The 21,716-nt window shown below is 30.5% G+C and overlaps 1 protein-coding gene across 1 annotated transcript in view; it reads left to right on the forward strand.

Moving 5' to 3' along the window:
* Positions 1-824: 824 nt before the first annotated feature.
* The window catches only part of LOC128175830 (uncharacterized), a 49,696-nt gene continuing 28,804 nt past the window's right edge, over positions 825-21,716 (forward strand). Inside the window, exons 1-14 of the mRNA XM_052841674.1 lie at positions 825-987; positions 1,419-1,463; positions 1,925-1,969; positions 2,146-2,190; positions 2,599-2,643; positions 3,113-3,157; positions 3,467-3,511; positions 4,508-4,552; positions 5,550-5,594; positions 6,427-6,471; positions 10,328-10,372; positions 11,360-11,404; positions 12,257-12,301; positions 15,151-15,195. Coding sequence (XP_052697634.1) covers positions 912-987; positions 1,419-1,463; positions 1,925-1,969; positions 2,146-2,190; positions 2,599-2,643; positions 3,113-3,157; positions 3,467-3,511; positions 4,508-4,552; positions 5,550-5,594; positions 6,427-6,471; positions 10,328-10,372; positions 11,360-11,404; positions 12,257-12,301; positions 15,151-15,195 — 661 coding nt within the window. The 5' untranslated portion in view covers positions 825-911. The remainder of the gene's footprint in view (positions 988-1,418; positions 1,464-1,924; positions 1,970-2,145; positions 2,191-2,598; positions 2,644-3,112; positions 3,158-3,466; positions 3,512-4,507; positions 4,553-5,549; positions 5,595-6,426; positions 6,472-10,327; positions 10,373-11,359; positions 11,405-12,256; positions 12,302-15,150; positions 15,196-21,716) is intronic.

Below are 21,716 nucleotides of genomic sequence, written 5' to 3' on the forward strand. Positions count from 1 at the left end.
CATTATGTATAGAAATACATGAAAGGAAACAAAATTAACTCAAAACATATTTTTAAAAATCACGTTTCCACAAGAAATCAAAATGAGAAATGTTCATCGTCCTATGCTAGCTACCCCCTCAGTCGAAATATATATATAAAAATATAGCTCATTCTACGATTGAAATTTTTTCACCGATGAATATTGCTTATATCATTACAAAAATTATATCACTTCCATGATTATTGTTTTTTAGTTATCAAGTCTATTTTAATTATTTATTGTGTAAGAGTGGGCGTTTTTTTTCTTTTCTTTTGATAACGGAGTGATTATGTATTTCTGACTCCACTCGTGTGAACCGTGTGTGTAAAGTTTGCAAGTACTGCAAGACTGGTGTCGTATTTGCTACGGACATGACTAAGTACATGCATCAAATTCTTAACAAGTCCAGTGAGATATGCTAAGCACATTGAAATTTCAAGTAATTTAAAAGTAGAATATCTTGGATATGGGGTAACCCATATTTGTTCTTGTTATCTTAGAAGATTTATATTCATTAATTGATAAAAAAAAAAAACCGATCTCTCTTATCAATTTACCAAGAAACAAAATTCGAACTAAGCGTTGGTTTCTAATTTTAAGTATCTAGATGAACATTTCAGATTAAATCAATGAAATTATCTCAGCAGTCAAAAACTGGTCACACAAAACTATAAAATGTTGGAATTGTAATCTATATTATGCAAATTTCAGATGAATTAATCATTACTTCATGCTGAAATTTAAAGCGCATATAATTTCATCCTTTCAGCTACATACATTATAACCAAACTTGAGAAGTCGGTTGTCAGAGGTTGCATAATCGCTGAGGTACTGCAAACATGATTCATGATTCCATCAAGGCTACTATTCTAAGGAACACATGAAAACTCATGAAAACTAAGATGTTTTATTCACGTTTTAAGGAAATTCTCTTCATATGGAGTTTTTTAGTTTTGACAATTAAAGGTATAGTATAACTAAAGTGATAAAATAATATTCTGCAAGTCTTCACAAGTCTAAGTTTTGATAGCTCTTGCTGGTACGGGGACTTGTCCGTTACCAAGGTGCAAACTGAGACTTTAGCAGACATATATTTAATGCTCGGCAACACAATTAAAAGGCGTGGCATAATCTATTTTCCTCGCCAAATTATAAGTGAAATTTCTCGAAAACTTTGTACACCCGATGTCTTATTACAAAATTAAAAGATTAAACTCTTGATCCTAACTTGTTGTAGCTGAATCGGTATTCATGTAACCATGTTAGATATATACTTTGATCTAAAAATAATATGGTTTATGAGTTTAAAAAGGTTTTGTTTTGAAGAAATCGGATAAACACATTTATCACCTAGAAGTCATAAAAATGAGGATCTTTTTTCTGTTTTTTAATTTTAGGTGAAACTTCCACTGAAAGCCCATTGGATGGCGAGGTCACGACAGGTATGTTGAATTAAATTAGTGCCTTCCCTATCAAACCACAAACATATGGTTCTCTTATTAGTGTCTCTGATTTCGAACCGACGATATAAGTTCTTGTTTGTAACCTCAGGAGCCACCAGGGTTAAGAGTTTTGAATACATCTAATTGAATGATATTATTAAATTTGTGAAATTAATTTAAACCCTTATTTGATTTTCTTTATAACAGATATGTTTATTCCAAAATCGAAATATAAAACTCTTGATTCCTTAACTTGGTGTCGCTGAATCGGTACTTATGAGGCCTTATTTGATATATACATTGACTGCTGAAAATAACATGGTTTACGAGTTAAAAATTTTTTTCGAATAAAAGGGTAACATGTATACACTTTACATTTCAAGAAATTTGATAAACACATCTATAACCCAAAGTTTATAAAAAATAGGATGTGAATTATTTCTTTTGTTTTTGAAATTAAGATAAAACTTCCACTGAAAGACGAGCAGAAGACAACATTACAGCAGGTACATTTAATTTAAGAAATGCTGTCCCCAAAACACTTCGAAATATATCTTGTTAATAGTAAGACCCACTTGGTTGTCTTATTGGTGTCTCTGATGTTTGACCATTAAAGTTCTTGTCCAATTCATTAATGAAATATGTGATGTGAGTTACACTTTTTTTTGTTTTTGAATTAAAGATGAAACTTCCACTAAAAGACCAACAGTAGGCGACGTCACAACAGGTACATTCAATTTAATAAGTGCCGTCCCTAATAGATATCACAAAATATATTGTAAATGTTACCGGATACTTGTCCGGCGACCATTGTCGCTCTGATTTTAGACAGACGATCAAAGTTCTTGTCCGATTTTAAACTGACAATAAAAGTTCTTTTTTGTAACAGATAATCTTTAAGTTAACAGTGAACGATAGAACTCTGATTTTCTTTACTTGTTGTGGTTGTATCTGTATTCATGTAACACTATTAGATATCAACCTTAATTTAACTGCTGAAAATATGGTTTACGAATAAAAATAATTTTAAGAAAGAATAAGGTATAAATTTCAGTTTTTGCGTTTTTGCATATCTATAACGAAAAATTCATAAAAATGAGGATAAGATTTATTCTAATTGGTTTTTGAATTAAAGATGAAACTTCCTCTGCAAGCCTAACAAATGGTGACGTCACAACAGGTACGTTTACTTTTATAATTGCCGTCTAACAATTTTCAAAAAATATATTGTTTCTTGCATCAGGCATTGGTGGACTTATTTACTGTCCCTGATTTTAGATTGACAATAAAAGTTCATGACCGTTGCATAAAAAGCTACTAGAACTAAGACGTTTGATATGTTTTTAATTGAGACTGCAAATCCTAAGTAATATAACTTGGATTTAAAAAAAAAGAAATATTACATTTAGAAATTAAAAAATTAAACTCTTAATATTCTTACATGTTGTAGGTAAATCCTTATTCATGTAGCACTATTAAATATCAACGGTCACTTGCCTTTTAAAAATAATATTGTTTACAAGTTAAAGGGATTTTATATAAATATATTAATGTATAAATTGTACTTCTTTCTCTGAAAATAAAATAAGCAAATACATTACCCAAAATATTTGATGAATGCGGATTTAAGTTTTTTTTTTAAATTAAAGGTGAAACGTTCACTGAAAGCATAACAGATGGCGACGTCACAACAGGTACATTTATTTCTATCTCATAATATTCAAAGAATGATTCCTTATTACTTATATTTATATAATTTTAGGCCATCGTACGATTAAATATTTAAATATAAATAAACAAACCCCGCTGGAGCCTCCATTTGGCGTCATTTGTATTTTGGGTTATATAGTACAAAATCGATACGTAATGTTATCACAGGCAAAGACACTGGATAATGTAAATATATAGGATTAATGTATAGATTTCGCGTTCTTTGTTTTAAAGAAATTTGATTAAGACATGTTTTACCCAAAACATCATTTTTTTGGTTTTTTTAATTGAAGATGAAACTTTCACAGAGAGCCCAACAGATGGAGACGTCACAACAGGTACATTGAATTTAACAAGTGCCGTCCATAACACATGTTCTCTTATTTGTCTCTGATTTTGAAATCATAATAAAATTGTTTGTACGCTACCTAAGCCGCCATTAGGACGAAGACTTTTAAATACATAACGTTAAAATTCTTCAATATCAATTAATGGCGCTTTTAAAAAATGTAATTTGGGCACTAGATCCTTAGAGAAATATCCAAATATGTAAAAAAAAAAACCCCTCATCTTTTATTGTATTCATGTAACACCATAGATATCAACTTTAACTTAAATTTTGAAAATTATATATTTTACAAGTTAAGATAAATTTGTGTAAAAAAGATTAATGTATACATGTCAGGTTTTTTCTGGAAGAAATTTGATATACACATATATTACCAAAAAATTTATGATAAATGTGGATAAAATATATCCTTAATTGTTTTTACATTGAAGGTGTAATTTCAACCGAAAGCCCAAAAATGGCGACGTCACAACAGATACATTCAATTTAACTAGTGCCGTCCCTTACAAATAAAAAACTATTATTGTAAATGGTATTAAGCAATTGACTCTCTAATTTGTGTTACTGATTTTGAAGCGACAACAAAAGTACATATCCGCTATTAGAACTAAGAATTTTGAATTCATAAGAAAAAAATTCTTCGACACAGTTTCATGGCGTGATATCTGTTAAATTTAAAACATCAAATCTTAAGTGAAATATCTTGGAAAATTTTTAACAAATATTTTTTCTTAACACTTGAATGTTAAATCTCTTAATATTCTTACATGTTGCAGGTGAATCAATACTAATGTAACACTGTTAGATATTAACCTTAAGATGACGTCTGAAAATAATATGGTTTAATAATTAAAATAAATATTCGTTAAAAGATTAATGTTTGCATTTCTCTTTTTTGTCTGGAAGAATTTTGATAAACGCACGTATTACCCCTTCTTTATAAAAAGTGAAGATATTATTAATCCTTTATTCATTTAAATTCAAGGTGAAACTTCCACCTCAAACCCAACAGATGGCGAAGTCACAACAGGTAAATTTGATAAAATAATTGTTTACCCTAAGAACCCAAAGGAACAAAATTCTCTTAAGGTATCCGATCCATATTAGGACCTAATTTTTCTTGAGAATCCATCATGTATTTAATATTTTGTTATTAATTTAAAGCATTTTGGAGTAGAAAAAGATTTGCCGAGAGAAATTTTTAAAAACATTATTAACTAAGCAGTAATTAATAAATGAAGATTGCATTATGGTCTATGGGGAGAAGCACATTTTTAAAAATAAAAATAAATAAATAATAGGAATATTAATAAATGCCTGGGTGGAAAGGTCTTTTTTGTTCTTAGGAATACAAAAACTATTAAAAATAAATTTTATACCGCATAGAACGTTTTTAAAATTAATTCTTATAGAATTAAAGCAAAGTTGGACAACTCTTCGAAAGGAATATTTCATTAATAAGGACAGATTCCACTCTTACAGATTGATACTTAAACATGACAATAATGTCCAAATATATTGAGTATTAACCCCATAAACATCTTTACACATCTAGTATGCACCCAGATTCCTTGAATCTCAGGCTATTATGGAATTAGGCACTTGATTCTCATCTTCATGTCTTTGATTTTGAACCGACAATAAATTTTCTTGTCCGTTACGTAAGAAGCAACCAGGACTAAGAATTTTGAATCTATATATTTAGTATTCTTTAACATAATTTAATGGAATGATATTATTTAATTTGCGACAAAAAATTTTATTTAAAAAAATCTTGAAAACATTTTATAATACATATTTTTATTATAACTCGAATGTTGTTGTTACTAATTTGGTATTCATGTAATTATTAGATATATAATTTTTATCTATGAAAATATTATGGTTAACGAGTTTAAATATTTTAACGTAAAAAGACTTATGTATACATCATACCTTTTTTTTGAAGAAATTTATTTAAACACATGTATTACACAAAATTGATAAAGAATGCAGACATAAGTTATTTTTTGTTTTTGTTCTTTAAGGTGAAACTTCCTCTGAAGGCCCGACAGATGGCGACGTCACAACTGGTACATTTAATTTAACAAGTGTCGTCTCTTACAAATTCAAAACTATTATTGTTAATGGTATAAGGCACTTGGTTCTTTTGCTCGTGTCTCTGATATTGAACTTAAAATAATCGCTCTGTCTTCTACTTAAGAAGCCATTATGACGAAGACTTTTGAATAAATAAAGTTAAATTCATCAACACATTTTAAGGGTGTAATATTATTTAATTTGGGAGAATTGAAATATTTTGGAATATTCTTTAATTTTTTTTTTAGAAATTAAATGATAAAACTCTTGAAGTTTTTAGATGTTGTAGGCAAAACCATATTCATGTAACGCTAATAGATACCAACTTTAACTTGACCTCTGAAAATAATATTGTTTACAAATAAAAAATCAATATTTTCGTAAAAAGATTAATATATATATATTTCACTTTTTTGTCTTGAAAAAATTTTATAACCACATTTATCCTGCAACTACCCCTTGTATTGACCGAATAAAGGTAATTCAATAAACCAGGGCTATATTCGTTCAATGCCCAAATATAGCCTAGTGTATTTAACCGACGTTCAAATGCATTGTGTCGTCATCTTTCTTGCTTCGACTACGCCATGGCGTCATGGTTTCAACTGCATATATGCAGCGTTTGTTGAATAAAGCTCGTGCGAGGTGGAAAATGTGGTATTTGAGGATAAACGAAATAAATAATAACTCTCTTGAAATATAAGCTTTATTTCGGCACAGGTCGAAAACGTTTTCTTACCTTTGCTCAAATAAAGTCATGTATTATTATATGTATTACCAAAAATTTTATAAAATATTATTAATCCCTTTTTTTTAAAATTAAAGATGAAATTTCCACAGAAGGCCCAACAGATGGCGACGTCACAACAGGTATATTTAAGGTGTAATGGGACACCTCCATATTCTGACGTACTATGTATCGAAATAAAAGCAAGCGTTATTTCATAAATACTATCTTTCCAAATGCTGTCATCTCAAAGTGCGGTGCAGTGGGTTTGAGGTTTCTCTCATCTGTATGTCACTATTTCGAATCTTGCTAAGGATTTTAAATTTTTTACCTTTCCAAATTTTTTTAAAACGTATCTTTTGGATAAATATTATGAAATTTAAAAATTCTAAACCAGTGAAAGTATTTCAGATATAATGTACTTTAATCCACTAATATTGACATATGTTCTATACCACCTTAATACAATTAGTGTTTCCCTAACAAACCATGAAAACTCATGAAAACTAAGATGTTTTATTCACGTTTTAAGGAAATTCTCTTCATATGGAGTTTTTTAGTTTTGGCAATTAAAGGTATAGTATAACTAAAGTGATAAAATAATATTCTGCAAGTCTTCACAAGTCTAAGTTTTGATAGCTCTTGCTGGTACGGGGACTTGTCTGTTACCAAGGTGCAAACTAAGACTTTAGCATACATACATGTATATTTAATGCTCGGCAACGCAATTAAAAGGCGTGGCATTATCTATTTTCGTCGCCAAAGTCTAAGTGAAATTTCTCGAAAACTTTGTACAGCCGATGTCTTATTACAAATTAAAAGATTAAACTATAGATCCTAACTTGTTGTAGCTGAATCGGTATTCATGTAACCATGTTAGATATAAACTTTGATCTAAAAATAATATGGTTTATGAGTTTAAAAAGGTTTTGTCTTGGAGAAATCGGATAAACACATTTATCATCTAAAAAATATAAAAATGAGGATCTTTTCTCGTTTTTTTTAATTTAAGGTGAAACTTCCACTGAAAGCCCATTGGATGGCGAGGTCACGACAGGTATGTTGAATTAAATTAGTGCCTTCCCTATCAAACCACAAAAATATGGTTCTCTTATTAGTGTCTCTGATTTCGAACAGACGATAAAAGTTCTTGTTTGTTACATCAGGAGCCACCAGGATTAAGAGTTTTGAATACATCTAATTGCGTGATATTATTTGATTTGTGAAATTAATTTAAACCCTTATTTGATTTTCTTTATAACAGATATGTTTATTCCAAAATCGAAATATAAAACTCTTTGTTCCTTAACTTGGTGTCGCTGAATCGGTACTTATGAGGCCTTATTTCATATATACATTGACTGCTGAAAATAACATGGTTTACGAGTTATTTCTTTTGTTTTTTAAATTAAGATAAAACTTCCACTGAAAGACGAGCAGAAGACAACATTACAGCAGGTACATTTAATTTAATAAATGCTGTCCCTAAAAAAAAAACCTCAAAATGTATCTTGTTATTAGTAAGACGCACTTGGTTGTCTTATTGGTGTCTCTGATGTTTGACCGTTAAAGTTTTTGTCCAATTCATTAATGAAATATGTGATGTGAGTTACACTTTTTTTTGTTTTTGAATTAAAGATGAAACTTCCACTAAAAGACCAACAGTAGGCGACGTCACAACAGGTACATTCAATTTAATAAGTGCCGTCCCTAATAGATATCACAAAATATATTGTAAATGTTACCGGACACTTGTCTGGCGACCATTGTCGCTCTGATTTTAGACAGACGATCAAAGTTCTTATCCGATTTTAAACTGACAATAAAAGTTTTTTGTAACAGATATTTTTTAAGTAAACAGTGAACGATAGAACTCTATTTTTCTTTACTTGTTCTGGCTGTATCTGTATTCAAGTAACACTATTAGATATCAACCTTAATTTAACTGCTGAAAATATGGTTTACGAATAAAAATAATGTTGGGAAAGAATAATGTATAAATTTCAGTTTTTGCGTTTTTGCATATCTATAATGAAAAATTCATAAAAATGAGGATAAGATTTATTCTAATTGGTTTTTGAATTAAAGATGAAACTTCCTCTGCAAGCCTAACAAATGGTGACGTCACAACAGGTACGTTTAATTTTATAATTGCCGTCTAACAATTTTCAAAAAATATATTGTTTCTTGCATCAGGCATTGGTGGACTTATTTACTGTCCCTGATTTTAGATTGACAATAAAAGTTCATGACCGTTGCATAAAAAGCTACTAGAACTAAGACGTTTGATATGTTTTTAATTGAGACTGCAAATCCTAAGTAATATAACTTTAAAAAAAAAGAAATATTACATTTAGAAATTAAAATATTAAACTCTTAATATTCTTACATGTTGTAGGTAAATCCTTATTCATGTAGCACTATTAAATATCAACGGTCACTTGCCTTTTAAAAATAATATTGTTTACAAGTTAGAGGGATTTTATATAAATAAATTAATGTATAAATTTTACTTTTTTCTCTGAAAATAAAATAAGCAAATGCATTACCCAAAATATTTGATGAATGCGGATTTAAGTTGTTTTATTTTTAAATTAAAGGTGAAACGTTCACTGAAAGCATAACAGATGGCGACGTCACAACAGTTACATTTATTTTCATCTCATAATATTCAAAGAATGATTCCTTATTACTTATATTTATATAATTTTAGGCCATCGTACGATTAAATATTTCAATATAAATATAAATAAACAAACCCCGCTGGAGCCTCCATTTGGCGTCATTTGTATTTTGGGTTATATAGTACAAAATCGATACGTAATGTTATCACAGGCAAAGACACTGGATAATGTAAATATATAGGATTAATGTATAAATTTCGCGTTCTTTGTTTTAAAGAAATTTGATTAAGACATGTTTTACCCAAAAAATCATTTTTTTGTTTTTTTTTAATTGAAGATGAAACTTTCACAGAAAGCCCAACAGATGGAGACGTCACAACAGGTACATTGAATTTAACAAGTGCCGTCCATAACACATGTTCTCTTATTTGTGTCTCTGATTTTGAACTCATAATAAAATTGTTTGTACGCTACCTAAGCCGCCATTAGGACGAAGACTTTTAAATACATAACGTTAAAATTCTTCAATATAAATTAATGGCGCTTTTTAAAAATGTAATTTGGGCACAAGATCCATAGAGAAATATCCAAATATGTAAAAAAAAACCCCACATCTTTTATTGTATTCATGTAACACCATAGATATCAAATTTAACTTAAATTTTGAAAATTATATCTTTTACAAGTTAAGATAAATTTGTGTAAAAAAGATTAATGTATACATGTCAGGTTTTTTCTGGAAGAAATTTGATATACACATATATTACCAAAAAGTTATGATAAATGTGGATATAATATATCCTTAATTGTTTTTACATTGAAGGTGTAATTTCCACCGAAAGCCCAAAAATGGCGACGTCACAACAGATGCATTTAATTTCATTAGTGCCGTCCCTTACAAATAAAAAACTATTATTGTAAATGGTATTAAGCAATTGGCTCTCTAATTTGTGTTACTGATTTTGAAGCGACAACAAAAGTACATATCTGCTACACAATACGCCATTAGAACTAAGAATTTTGAATTCATAAGAAAAAAATTCTTCGACACAGTTTCATGGCGTGATATCTGTTAAATTTAAAACATCAAATCTTAAGTGAAATATCTTGGAAAATTTTTAACAAATATTTTTTCTTAACACTTGAATGATAAAACTCTTAATATTCTTACATGTTGCAGGTGAATCAATACTAATGTAACACTGTTAGATATTAACCTTAAGATGACGTCTGAAAATAATATGGTTTAATAATTAAAATAAATTTTCGTTAAAAGATTAATGTTTGCATTTCTCTTTTTTGTCTGGAAGAATTTTGATAAACGCAGGTATTACCCCTACTTTATGAAAAGTGAAGATATTCATTTAAATTGAAGGTGAAACTTCCACCTCAAACCCAACAGATGGCGAAGTCACAACAGGTAAATTTGATAAAATAATTGTTTACCCTAAGAACTCAAAGGAACACAATTCTCTTAAGGTATCCAATCCATATTAGGACCTAATTTTTCTTGAGAATCCATCATGTATTTAATATTTTGTTATTAATTTAAAGCATTTTGGAGTAGAAAAAGATTTGCCGAGAGAAATTTTTAAAAACATTATTAACTAAGCAGTAATTAATAAATGAAGATTGCATTATGGTCTATGGGGACAAGCACATTTTTCAAAATAAGAAAAAATAAATAATAGGAATATTAATAAATGCCTTGGTGGAAAGGTCTTTCTTTTCTTAGGAACACAAAAACTATTAAAAATAAATTTTATACCGCATAGACTTTTTTTTTAAATTAATTTTTATAGAATTAAAGTAAAGATGGAAAATTTCATTAATAAGGACAGATTCCACTCATACAGATTGATACTTAAACATGACAATAATGTCCAAATATATTGAGTATTAACCCCATACACATCTAGTATGCACCCAGATTCATTGAATCTCGGGCTATAATGGATCGGATACCTTAATGGAATTAGGCACTTGATTCTCATCTTCATGTCTTTGATTTTGAACCGACAATAAATATTCTTGTCCGTTACGTACGAAGCAACCAGGACTAAGAATTTTGAATCCATATATTTAGAATTCTTTAACATAATTTAATGGAGTGATATTATTTAATTTGTGACTAAAACTTTTATTTAAAAAATCTTGAAAACATTTTATAATACATATTTTTATTATAACTCGAATGTTGTTGTTACTAATTTGGTATTCATGTAATTATTAGATATATAATTTTTATCTATGAAAATATTATGGTTAACGAGTTTAAATATTTTAACGTAAAAAGACTTATGTATACATCATACCTTTTTTTTGAAGAAATTTATTTAAACACATGTATTACACAAAATTGATAAAGAATGCAGACATAAGTTATTTTTTGTTTTTGTTCTTTAAGGTGAAACTTCCTCTGAAGGCCCGACAGATGGCGACGTCACAACAGGTATATTTAATTTAACAAGTGTCGTCTCTTACAAATTCAAAACTATTATTGTTAATGGTATTAGGCAGTTGGTTCTTTTGCTCGTGTCTCTGATATTGAACTTAAAATAATTGCTCTGTCTTCTACTTAAGAAGCCATTATGACGAAGACTTTTGAATAAATAAAGTTAAATTCATCAACACATTTTAGGGGTGTAATATTATTTAATTTGGGAGAATTAAAATATTTTGGAATATTCTTTAATTTTTTTTTTTAGAAATTAAATGATAAAACTCTTGAAGTTTTTAGATGTTGTAGGCAAAACCATATTCATGTAACGCTAATAGATACCAACTTTAACTTGACCTCTGAAAATAATATTGTTTACAAATAAAAAATCAATATTTTCGTAAAAAGATTAATATATATATATTTCACTTTTTTGTCTTGAAAAATTTTTATAACCACATTTATCCTGCAACTACCCCTTGTATTGACCGAATAAAGGTAATTCAATAAACCAGGGCTATATTCGTTCAATGCCCAAATATAGCCTCGTGTATTTAACCGACGTTCAAATGCATTGTGACGTCATCTTTCTTGCTTCGTCTACGCCATGGCGTCATGGTTTCAACTGCATATATGCTATGTAGCGTTTGTTGAATAAAGCTCGTGCGAGGTGCAAAATGTGATATTTGAGGATATAAGAAATAAATAATAACTGTCTTGAAATATAAGCTTTATTTGGGCACGGGTCGAAAAAGTTTTCTTACCCTTGCTCAAATAAAGTCATGTATTATGATATGTATTACCAAAAATTTTATAAATGAAAAAAACCGAAAATTTGATTAATCCTTTTTTTTTAAATTAAAGATGAAATTTCCACAGAAGGCCCAACAGATGGCGACGTCACAACAGGTACATTTAAGGTGTAATGGGACACCTCCATATTCTGACGTACTATGTATCGAAATAAAAGCAAGCGTTATTTCATAAATACTATCTTTCCAAATGCTGTCATCTCAAAGTGCGGTGCAGTGGGTTTGAGGTTTCTCTCATCTGTATGTCACTATTTCGAATCTTGCTAAGGATTTTAAAATTTTTACCTTTCCAAATTTTTTTAAAACGTATCTTTTGGATAAATATTATGAAATTTAAAAATTCTAAACCAGTGAAAGTATTTCACATATAATGTACTTTAATCCACTAATATTGACATATGTTCTATACCACATTAATACAATTAGTGTTTCCCTAACAAACCAAAATGATATGCTGTTAATGGTTTGAGGCACTTGGTTCTCTTATTCATGTCTCTGATTGTGAATCTACAATCAAATCGTTTCGTTACGTACTGAGCAACCAGGACTAGAAATTTTGTAGTCTTTAACACAATTTAATGGCGGGATATTATCATACCCGCACTTTCTAAAGAAAGTTCGGGTATATTGTTGTTACCCTGTTCCGTCCGTCCGTCCGTCCGTCCGTCCATCCATCTGTCACGTTTTACTTTCTCAAACTGCTCTTACATCTTATAAACCAGCAAACTGAACTCTTAGAGTTTGATTAGGGGTGTCATGTTGTTTTGTAAAAAGGTTTAAAAAATTCTCTGGTAGTCCTGGGGGTCAAATAATTGGTAAAAAATGACGTTTTTTCACAAAAAACCTTCTTCCTCGAACTCCTCCTACATTATCAACAGTAGACAAATCATCTCTTGGAATATGTTTTAGGGTATCCTATAGATGCCTAATAAGGTTTCGGAATTTTTAATTTAGTTCTAGGGGTCATTTAATGGTTGAAAATGATTTTTTTTAACAAAAGAACTGGTTTCAAAAACTTCATTTTTTTTGGAAGTAGCCAAATGATCTTCTAGAATATGATTGGGGTGTCATATTGAAGTGTGATCAGGTTCCAGAATTTTTTTTTATTAAGGGGATCAGTGGGCAACAAAAAATGACGTTTTTCTTGCAAAAAAGTATGGTTCCAAGAACTCCTCTTACAACTTTTGGAGTAGCTACGTCATCTCTAGGGATTTAATTGGGGCTGTCCTGTAGATGTACAATAAGGTCTTAAAAATTTAAATTTCATCCAGGGAGTCAAATAGTAGCAGAAAATTGACGTTTATCATAAAAAAACCCCACAGATCCTAGAACTTCTCTTATGATTTAATGGATAGACACATCATATCCCAAGATATGATAGGGACTGTTCTAGAGATGTGCATTACGGTTTTGAAAAATTTAATTTAACCCAAGGCCCATTACCTTCATACCGTTTGATGCCATATACGGATCAAGAATATATATGGTTAAGGGGTGGGGATCTCAACCGTTTTCGAGATATTCGTGCACTTCCTGTTCGAGGGGGTCACGACCACCTCCAAGGCCCATGACCTACATACCGTGTAATGCCCCTTGACACAAGGAACAAGAATATATATGGTTTAAGGATGGGGATCTCAACTGTTTTGAAGATATATTAAGGGACTTGCTGTTCGGGGGGGGGGGGGGGGTCAGGACCACCCACAGGGCCCATAATCTATATAACATTTGATGCCCCTTGATATAAGGAACAAGAATATATATGGTTTAGGAGTCATGATTATAACAGTTTCTGAGATATATAGTAATTTCCAATTTCTGGGGGTGGGGATGACCCCAGGGGTCAGATCTAATAAACCCTATATATTGCCAGTAACAGTCAATATATGATTATGAAAACCCTATATGATTATCTTTGTCCGTTTTCAAGCTACCATTTACAATAGAGTCTACGATTCTTCCCATATGGTTCAATGTTAGACCCAACACCCTTTTGACCCACCCCCCTCCCAGAAAAGTGGTTGTCTAACACCAAATGAGAAAAATCAAACTAGAGTGCATAACTAGATATGCAGGCCTATTGAATCTTAGAGTTTTGTACAATTCTGTTCAGCCATCTCTGAGAAATAAGTTCAGAGCGGGAAAGAAGAAAAAGAAGTCTTAGAATAATAATACATGTAATAAGAACCGTATAAAAACAATGAGTCTCAAAATTTCATTTGGGAGACTTAATAATAAAGATTAAATAGAGATAGGATCATCAAACATCAATAATTTAAAGATAATTGACAATTTCTGATTCTAAGGGGGTCAATATGACCCCTTAGGGTCATAACTTACATACCATAATGATCTGATGCACCATGACCAAAGAAGGAATAATATCTATGGATTAAGGTGGGAATCTCTACGGTTTTAATGATATTTGATAATTTCAGGAAGAGCACTTGGGATCATGACCTGCATACCACCTGAAATGCCTTGAACAAAGAAACAATATAAATATTTGTACATGATATATGATTCAATTTAAGAACCCAGATATAGATCTATCATCTATGTTTTGTAATACTTCCTATGTACAAGTGTATATATATATATATATATATATATATATATATTAGTTTGTGTTATGTTCTATACTATGACTGTAGTATGGCTTAGTCTTATTTTAAATTACATCAAAAAAATGGTCAAATATATGACTGGGAACCCCCATTCCCAAACAAACTCATATATAAACAGCCCCCCCCTTCCCCCTGGAAAATTTCCAGGATAACATGACGTCTGAAAATAATATGGTTTAATAATTAGAATAAATTTTCGTTGAAAGATTAATGTTTGCATTTCTCTTTTTTGTCTGGAAGAATTTTGATAAACGCACGTATTACCCCTACTTTTTAAAAAGTGAAGATATTATTAATCCTTTATTCATTTAAATTCAAGGTGAAACGTCCACCTCAAACCCAACAGATGACGAAGTCACAACAGGTAAATTTGATAGATTAGTGTTTACCCTGAGAAACCAAAGAAAAAAAATTCTCTTAAGGCAGCCGATCCATATTAGGACCTAATTTTTCTTGAAAATCCATCATGTATTTTATATTTTGATATTAATTTAAAGCATTTTGGAGTAGAAAAAGATTTACCGAGAGAAATGTTTAAAAACATTATTAACTAAGCAGTAATTAATAAATGAAGATTGCATTATGATCTATAGGGACAAGCACATTTTTTAAAATAAAAATAAAAAAATTATAGGAATATTAATAAATGCCTTAGTGGAAAGGTCTTTTTTGTTTTTAGGAATACAAAAACTATTAAAAATGAATTTTATACCGCATAGATTTTTTTAAAATTAATTTTTATAGAATTAAAGCAAAGTTGGACAAATCTTCAAAAGAAAAATTTCATTAATGAGGACAGATTCCACTCTACCATATTGATACTTAAACATGACAATAATGTCCAAATATATTGAGTATTAACCCCATACACATCTGGTATGCACCAGATTCAATGAATCTCGGGCTATAATGGATCGGATACCTTAATGGAATTAGGCACTTGATTCTCATCTTCATGTCTTTGATTTTGAACCGACAATAAATATTCTTGTCCGTTACGTACGAAGCAACCAGGACTAAGAATTTTGAATCCATATATTTAGTATTCTTTAACATAATTTAATGGAGTGATATTATTTAATTTGTGACTAAAACTTTTATTTAAAAAATCTTGAAAACATTTTATAATACATATTTTTATTATAACTCGAATGTTATAATCTTGATTTCCTTACTTGTTGTTACTAATTTGGTATTCATGTAATTATTAGATATATAATTTTTATCTATGAAAATATTATGGTTTACGAGTTTAAATATTTTAACGTAAAAATACTAATGTATACATTACACCTTTTTTTCTTGAAGAAATTTATTTAAACACATGTATTACACAAAATTGATAAAGAATGCAGACATTAGTTATTTTTTTGTTTTTTAAGGTGAAACTTCCTCTGAAGGCCCGACAGATGGCGACGTCACAACAGGTATATTTAATTTAACAAGTGTCGTCTCTTACAAATTCAAAACTATTATTGTTAATGGTATTAGGCAGTTGGTTCTTTTGCTCGTCTCTGATAATGAACTTAAAATAATCGTTCTGTCTTCTACTTAAGAAGCCATTATGACGAAGACTTTTGAATAAATAAAGTTAAATTCATCAACACATTTTAAGGGTGTAATATTATTTAATTTGGGAGAATTGAAATATTTTGGAATATTCTTTAATTTTTTTTTTTTTAGAAATTAAATGATAAAACTCTTGAAGTTTTTAGATGTTGTAGGCAAAACCATATTCATGTAACGCTAATAGATACCAACATTAATTTGACCTCTGAAAATAATATTGTTTACAAATAAAAAATCAATATTTTCGTAAAAAGATAAATATATATATATTTCACTTTTTTGTCTTGAAAAAATTTTATAACCACATTTATCCTGCAACTACCCCTTGTATTGACCGAATAAAGGTAATTCAATAAACCAGGGCTATATTCGTTCAATGCCCAAATATAGCCTCGTGTATTTAACCGACGTTAAAATGCATTGTGACGTCATCTTTCTTGCTTCGTCTACGCCATGGCGTCATGGTTTCAACTGCATATATGCTATGTAGTGTTTGTTGAATAAAGCTCGTGCGAGGTGGAAAATGTGATATACGAGGATATACGAACTAAATAATAACTGTCTTGAAATATAAGCTTTATTTGGGCACGGGTCGAAAAAGTTTTCTTACCCTTGCTCAAATAAAGTCATGTATTATGATATGTATTACCAAAAATTTTATAAATGAAAAAAAACGAAAATTTGATTAATCCTTTTTTTTAAATTAAAGATGAAATTTCCACAGAAGGCCCAACAGATGGCGACGTCACAGCAGGTACATTTAAGGTGTAATGGGACACCTCCATATTCTGACGTACTATGTATCGAAATAAAAGCAAGCGTTATTTCATAAATACTATCTTTCCAAATGCTGTCATCTCAAAGAGCGGTGCAGTGGGTTTGAGGTTTCTCTCATCTGTATGTCACTATTTCGAATCTTGCTAAGGATTTTAAAATTTTTACCTTTCCAATTTTTTTTTAAACGTATCTTTTGGATAAATATTATGAAATTTAAAAATTCTAAACCAGTGAAAGTATTTCACATATAATGTACTTTAATCCACTAATATTGACATATGTTCTATACCACATTAATACAATTAGTGTTTCCCTAACAAACCAAAATGATATGCTGTTAATGGTTTGAGGCACTTGGTTCTCTTATTCATGTCTCTGATTGTGAATCTACAATCAAATCGTTTCGTTACGTACTGAGCAACCAGGACTAGAAATTTTGTAGTCTTTAACACAATTTAATGGCGGGATATTATCATACCCGCACTTTCTAAAGAAAGTTCGGGTATATTGTTGTTACCCTGTTCCGTCCGTCCGTCTGTCCGTCCGTCCATCCATCTGTCACGTTTTACTTTCTCAAACTGCTCTTACATCTTATAAACCAGCAAACTGAACTTTTGGAGTTTGATTAGGGGTGTCATGTTGTTTTGTAAAAAGGTTTAAACAATTCTCTGGTAGTCCTGGGGGTCAAATAATTGGTAAAAAATGACGTTTTTTCACAAAAAACCTTCTTCCTCGAACTCCTCCTACATTATCAACAGTAGACAAATCATCTCTTGGAATATGTTTTAGGGTATCCTATAGATGCCTAATAAGGTTTCGGAATTTTTAATTTAGTCCTAGGGGTCATTTAATGGTTGAAAATGATTTTTTTTTTTAACAAAAGAACTGGTTTCAAAAACTTCATTTTTTTTGGAAGTAGCCAAATGATCTTCTAGAATATGATTGGGGTGTCATATTGAAGTGTGATCAGGTTCCAGAATTTTTTTTTATTAAGGGGATCAGTGGGCAACAAAAAATGACGTTTTTTTTGCAAAAAAGTATGGTTCCAAGAACTCCTCTTACAACTTTTGGAGTAGCTACGTCATCTCTAGGGATTTAATTGGGGCTGTCCTGTAGATGTACAATAAGGTCTTAAAAATTTAAATTTCATACAGGGAGTCAAATAGTAGCAGAAAATTGACGTTTATCATTAAAAAAAACCCACATATCCTAGAACTTCTCTTATGATTTAATGGATAGACACATCATATCCCAAGATATGATAGGGACTGTTCTAGTGATGTGCATTACTGTTTTGAAAAATTTAATTTAACCCAAGGCCCATTACCTTCATACCGTTTGATGCCCTAAAAGGATCAAGAATATATATGGTTAAGGGGTGGGGATCTCAACCGTTTTCGAGATATTCGTGCACTTCCTGTTCGAGGGGGGTCACGACCACCCCCAAGGCCCATGACCTACATACCGTGTGATGCCCCTTGACACAAGGAACAAGAATATATATGGTTTAAGGGTGGGGATCTCAACTGTTTTGAAGATATATTAAGGGACTTGCTGTTCGGGGGGGGGGGGGGGGTCAGGACCACCCACAGGGCCCATAATCTATATAACATTTGATACCCCTTGATATAAGGAACAAGAATATATATGGTTTAGGAATCATGATTATAACAGTTTCTGAGATATATAGTAATTTCCAATTCCTGGGGGTGGGGATGACCCCAGGGGTCAGATCTAATAAACCCTATATATTGCCAGTAACAGTCTATGATTATGAAAACCCTATATGATTATCTTTGTCCGTTTTCAAGCTACCATTTACAATAGAGTCTACGATTCTTCCCATATGGTTCAATGTTAGACCCCACACCCTTTTGACCCCCCCTCCCTCCCAAAAAAGTGGTAGTCTAACACCAAATGAGAAAAATCAAACTAGAGTGCATAACTAGATATGCAGGCCTATTGTATCCTAGAGTTTTGTACAATTCTGTTCAGCCATCTCTGAGAAACAAGTTCAGAGCGGGAAAGAAGAAAAAGAAGTCTTAGAATAATAATGCATGTAATAAGAACCGTATAAAAACAATGAGTCTCAAAATTTCATTTGGGAGACTTAATAATAAAGATTAAATAGAGATAGGATCATCAAACATCAATAATTTAAAGATAATTGACAATTTCTGATTCTAAGGGGGTCAATATGACCCCTTAGGGTCATGACTTACATACCATAATTATCTGATGCACCATGACTAAAGAAGGAATAATATCTATGGATTAAGGTGGGAATCTCTACGGTTTTAATGATATTTGATAATTTCAGGAAGAGCACTTGGGATCATGACCTGCATACCATCTAAAATGCCTTGAACAAAGAAACAATATAAATATTTGTACATGATATATGATTCAATTTAAGCACTCAGATATAGATCTGTCATCTATGTTTTGTAATACTTCCTATGTACAAGTATATATATATGTATTAGTTTGTGTTATGTTCTATACTATTCATGTTCATGACTGTAGTATGGCTTAGTCTTATTTTAAATTACATTCAAAAAAATTGTCAAATATATGACCTGGAACCACCATTCCCAAAACAAACTCATATATAAACTGTCCTCCCCCTTCCCCCTGGAAAATTTCCTAGATCCATGTATTCCACTTCAAACTATAGATAAAATGAAATTTAAAAACTTGCATTTATTTATGCTTAAAATGAAAATTACCTTACATTTACACTTTTAAGGTGGGTTGCGTGTTTACACCATAAAAATCTCACGAGAAAACATACCCTGAAAATTTGTAAAATCGTTCTGTAGTACTTACAGTTCATTAAATAAAATATTCATCAAATTTGTCTACGCCATTTTTATGCAATACTGCCTTGAACTTGGTATTGTTGATGGTGCTGTTTTGACGCTTTTCTAATGATTACATAGGAAAATGAGCATTTTTTGAGATTGAGTTATTTTTAACAATGGCAAGTAACTTTTAAACAATTTAGACAAATTTATCAACTGTTTCTGTGCGTAAAGAAAAAGTGATTTAAAATAAATTAATGTAAAAAAAAATTATATCTGTTCTCGCTAGATTTTTTGCTATTTTATCGTTATTTTTGATAATTTTACCGAAAATAGCCGTATTTTCCGTATTTGACGTCCTGAGTACGACGTCATTTATTTTTAACCCGTTCCGCTTATTTAGTGATATAACAATCACTTAAAAATCAAATTTAGACTTCTAAAGCTAAAACTAGTAGTTTTATTTCTGAAAAAGCAATTTTGGAGAGTATGAAAATAAAACAATGATTAAAAAAAAACATATCTTTACTATGAATTCGAAGTTATAAGGCCTCCCGTGTACCCCCGGTTAGCATTGGCCTGTAAAAAACAATATTTCTCTATTTTGCTTTTGTATTATAAAGACATTCCTTTGTTTTAAATTATAAAGATTAGTTTAGTAATAAAGGTATTAATTAAAAGCCCACTTTTGCCCTCTTATTCTAAATCGGAGAATGCAGAGCATAATATTTTTATATCTAAAATTTAGAGAAAAGGGTGGTACAAATTTTTTAGTGAGTTCCCCATTTCCACTTTCTTTTGTCGAATGTCATATATGCAAATTTTATAGTCTTAAATCTAAAAAACAGATGATATTCTCAAGATAGGGACTTTAATTTTGGTTTTCAAAATCATCACAACTTATTTAGAAAATTTAATTCCCCGGCATTGCTCCTCCCTTTTTTCGGTCAAAATAGTTACGGTAAACTTACTGTTAATGCTTGTAAATTTTATTACCGACACAAACTAGTTTACAGACCTCTCTCTCTCTCTCTCTCTGTCTCTCAAACGTTCGAGACTACATGACTGTCATTACTTAGCTTTTATATACAGTTTCACATAGAGTTAAAAAGTAAAGCTCCAATTCTTGATAATAATCTACATAAATATGATGTATTGCTTCCAATCTGGATTTCTAACTTACGATTCTTAGTTGAAAACTAAGACTTGGTATGAATTACTTCGATAGTATATACACTAGAGACCTAAATCGAATTACTATATTATTACTAAGAGCATTTGACGTTAGAAAATGTGAAGCGGGAAACTTTGAGATGTCCTTGTTATGATGTCATAAACAAATGTGCACAAAACAGCCTCTCAAGTTGTCTAAATTGAGTACAAAATTTGATGACGAAAGCAAACCCGCGACCCACCTTAACATGACGTCTGAAAATAATATGGTTTGATAATTAAAACAAATTTTCGTTAAAAGATTAATGTTTGCATTTCTCTTTTTTGTCTGGAAGAATTTTGATAAACGCAGGTATTACCCCTACTTTATGAAAATTGAAGATATTCATTTAAACTCAAGGTGAAACTTAAACATCAAACCCAATAGATTGCGAAGTCACAACAGGTAAATTTGATAGGTTAAGTGTTTACCCTGAGAAGCCAAAGGAACAAAATTCTCTTAAGGTATCCGTTCCATATTAGGACCTAATATTTTTCTTGAGAATCCATCATGTATTTAATA

The sequence above is a fragment of the Crassostrea angulata genome, chromosome 3, assembly GCF_025612915.1.
Source record: "Crassostrea angulata isolate pt1a10 chromosome 3, ASM2561291v2, whole genome shotgun sequence".
NCBI classification, from domain to species: domain Eukaryota; kingdom Metazoa; phylum Mollusca; class Bivalvia; order Ostreida; family Ostreidae; genus Magallana; species Magallana angulata.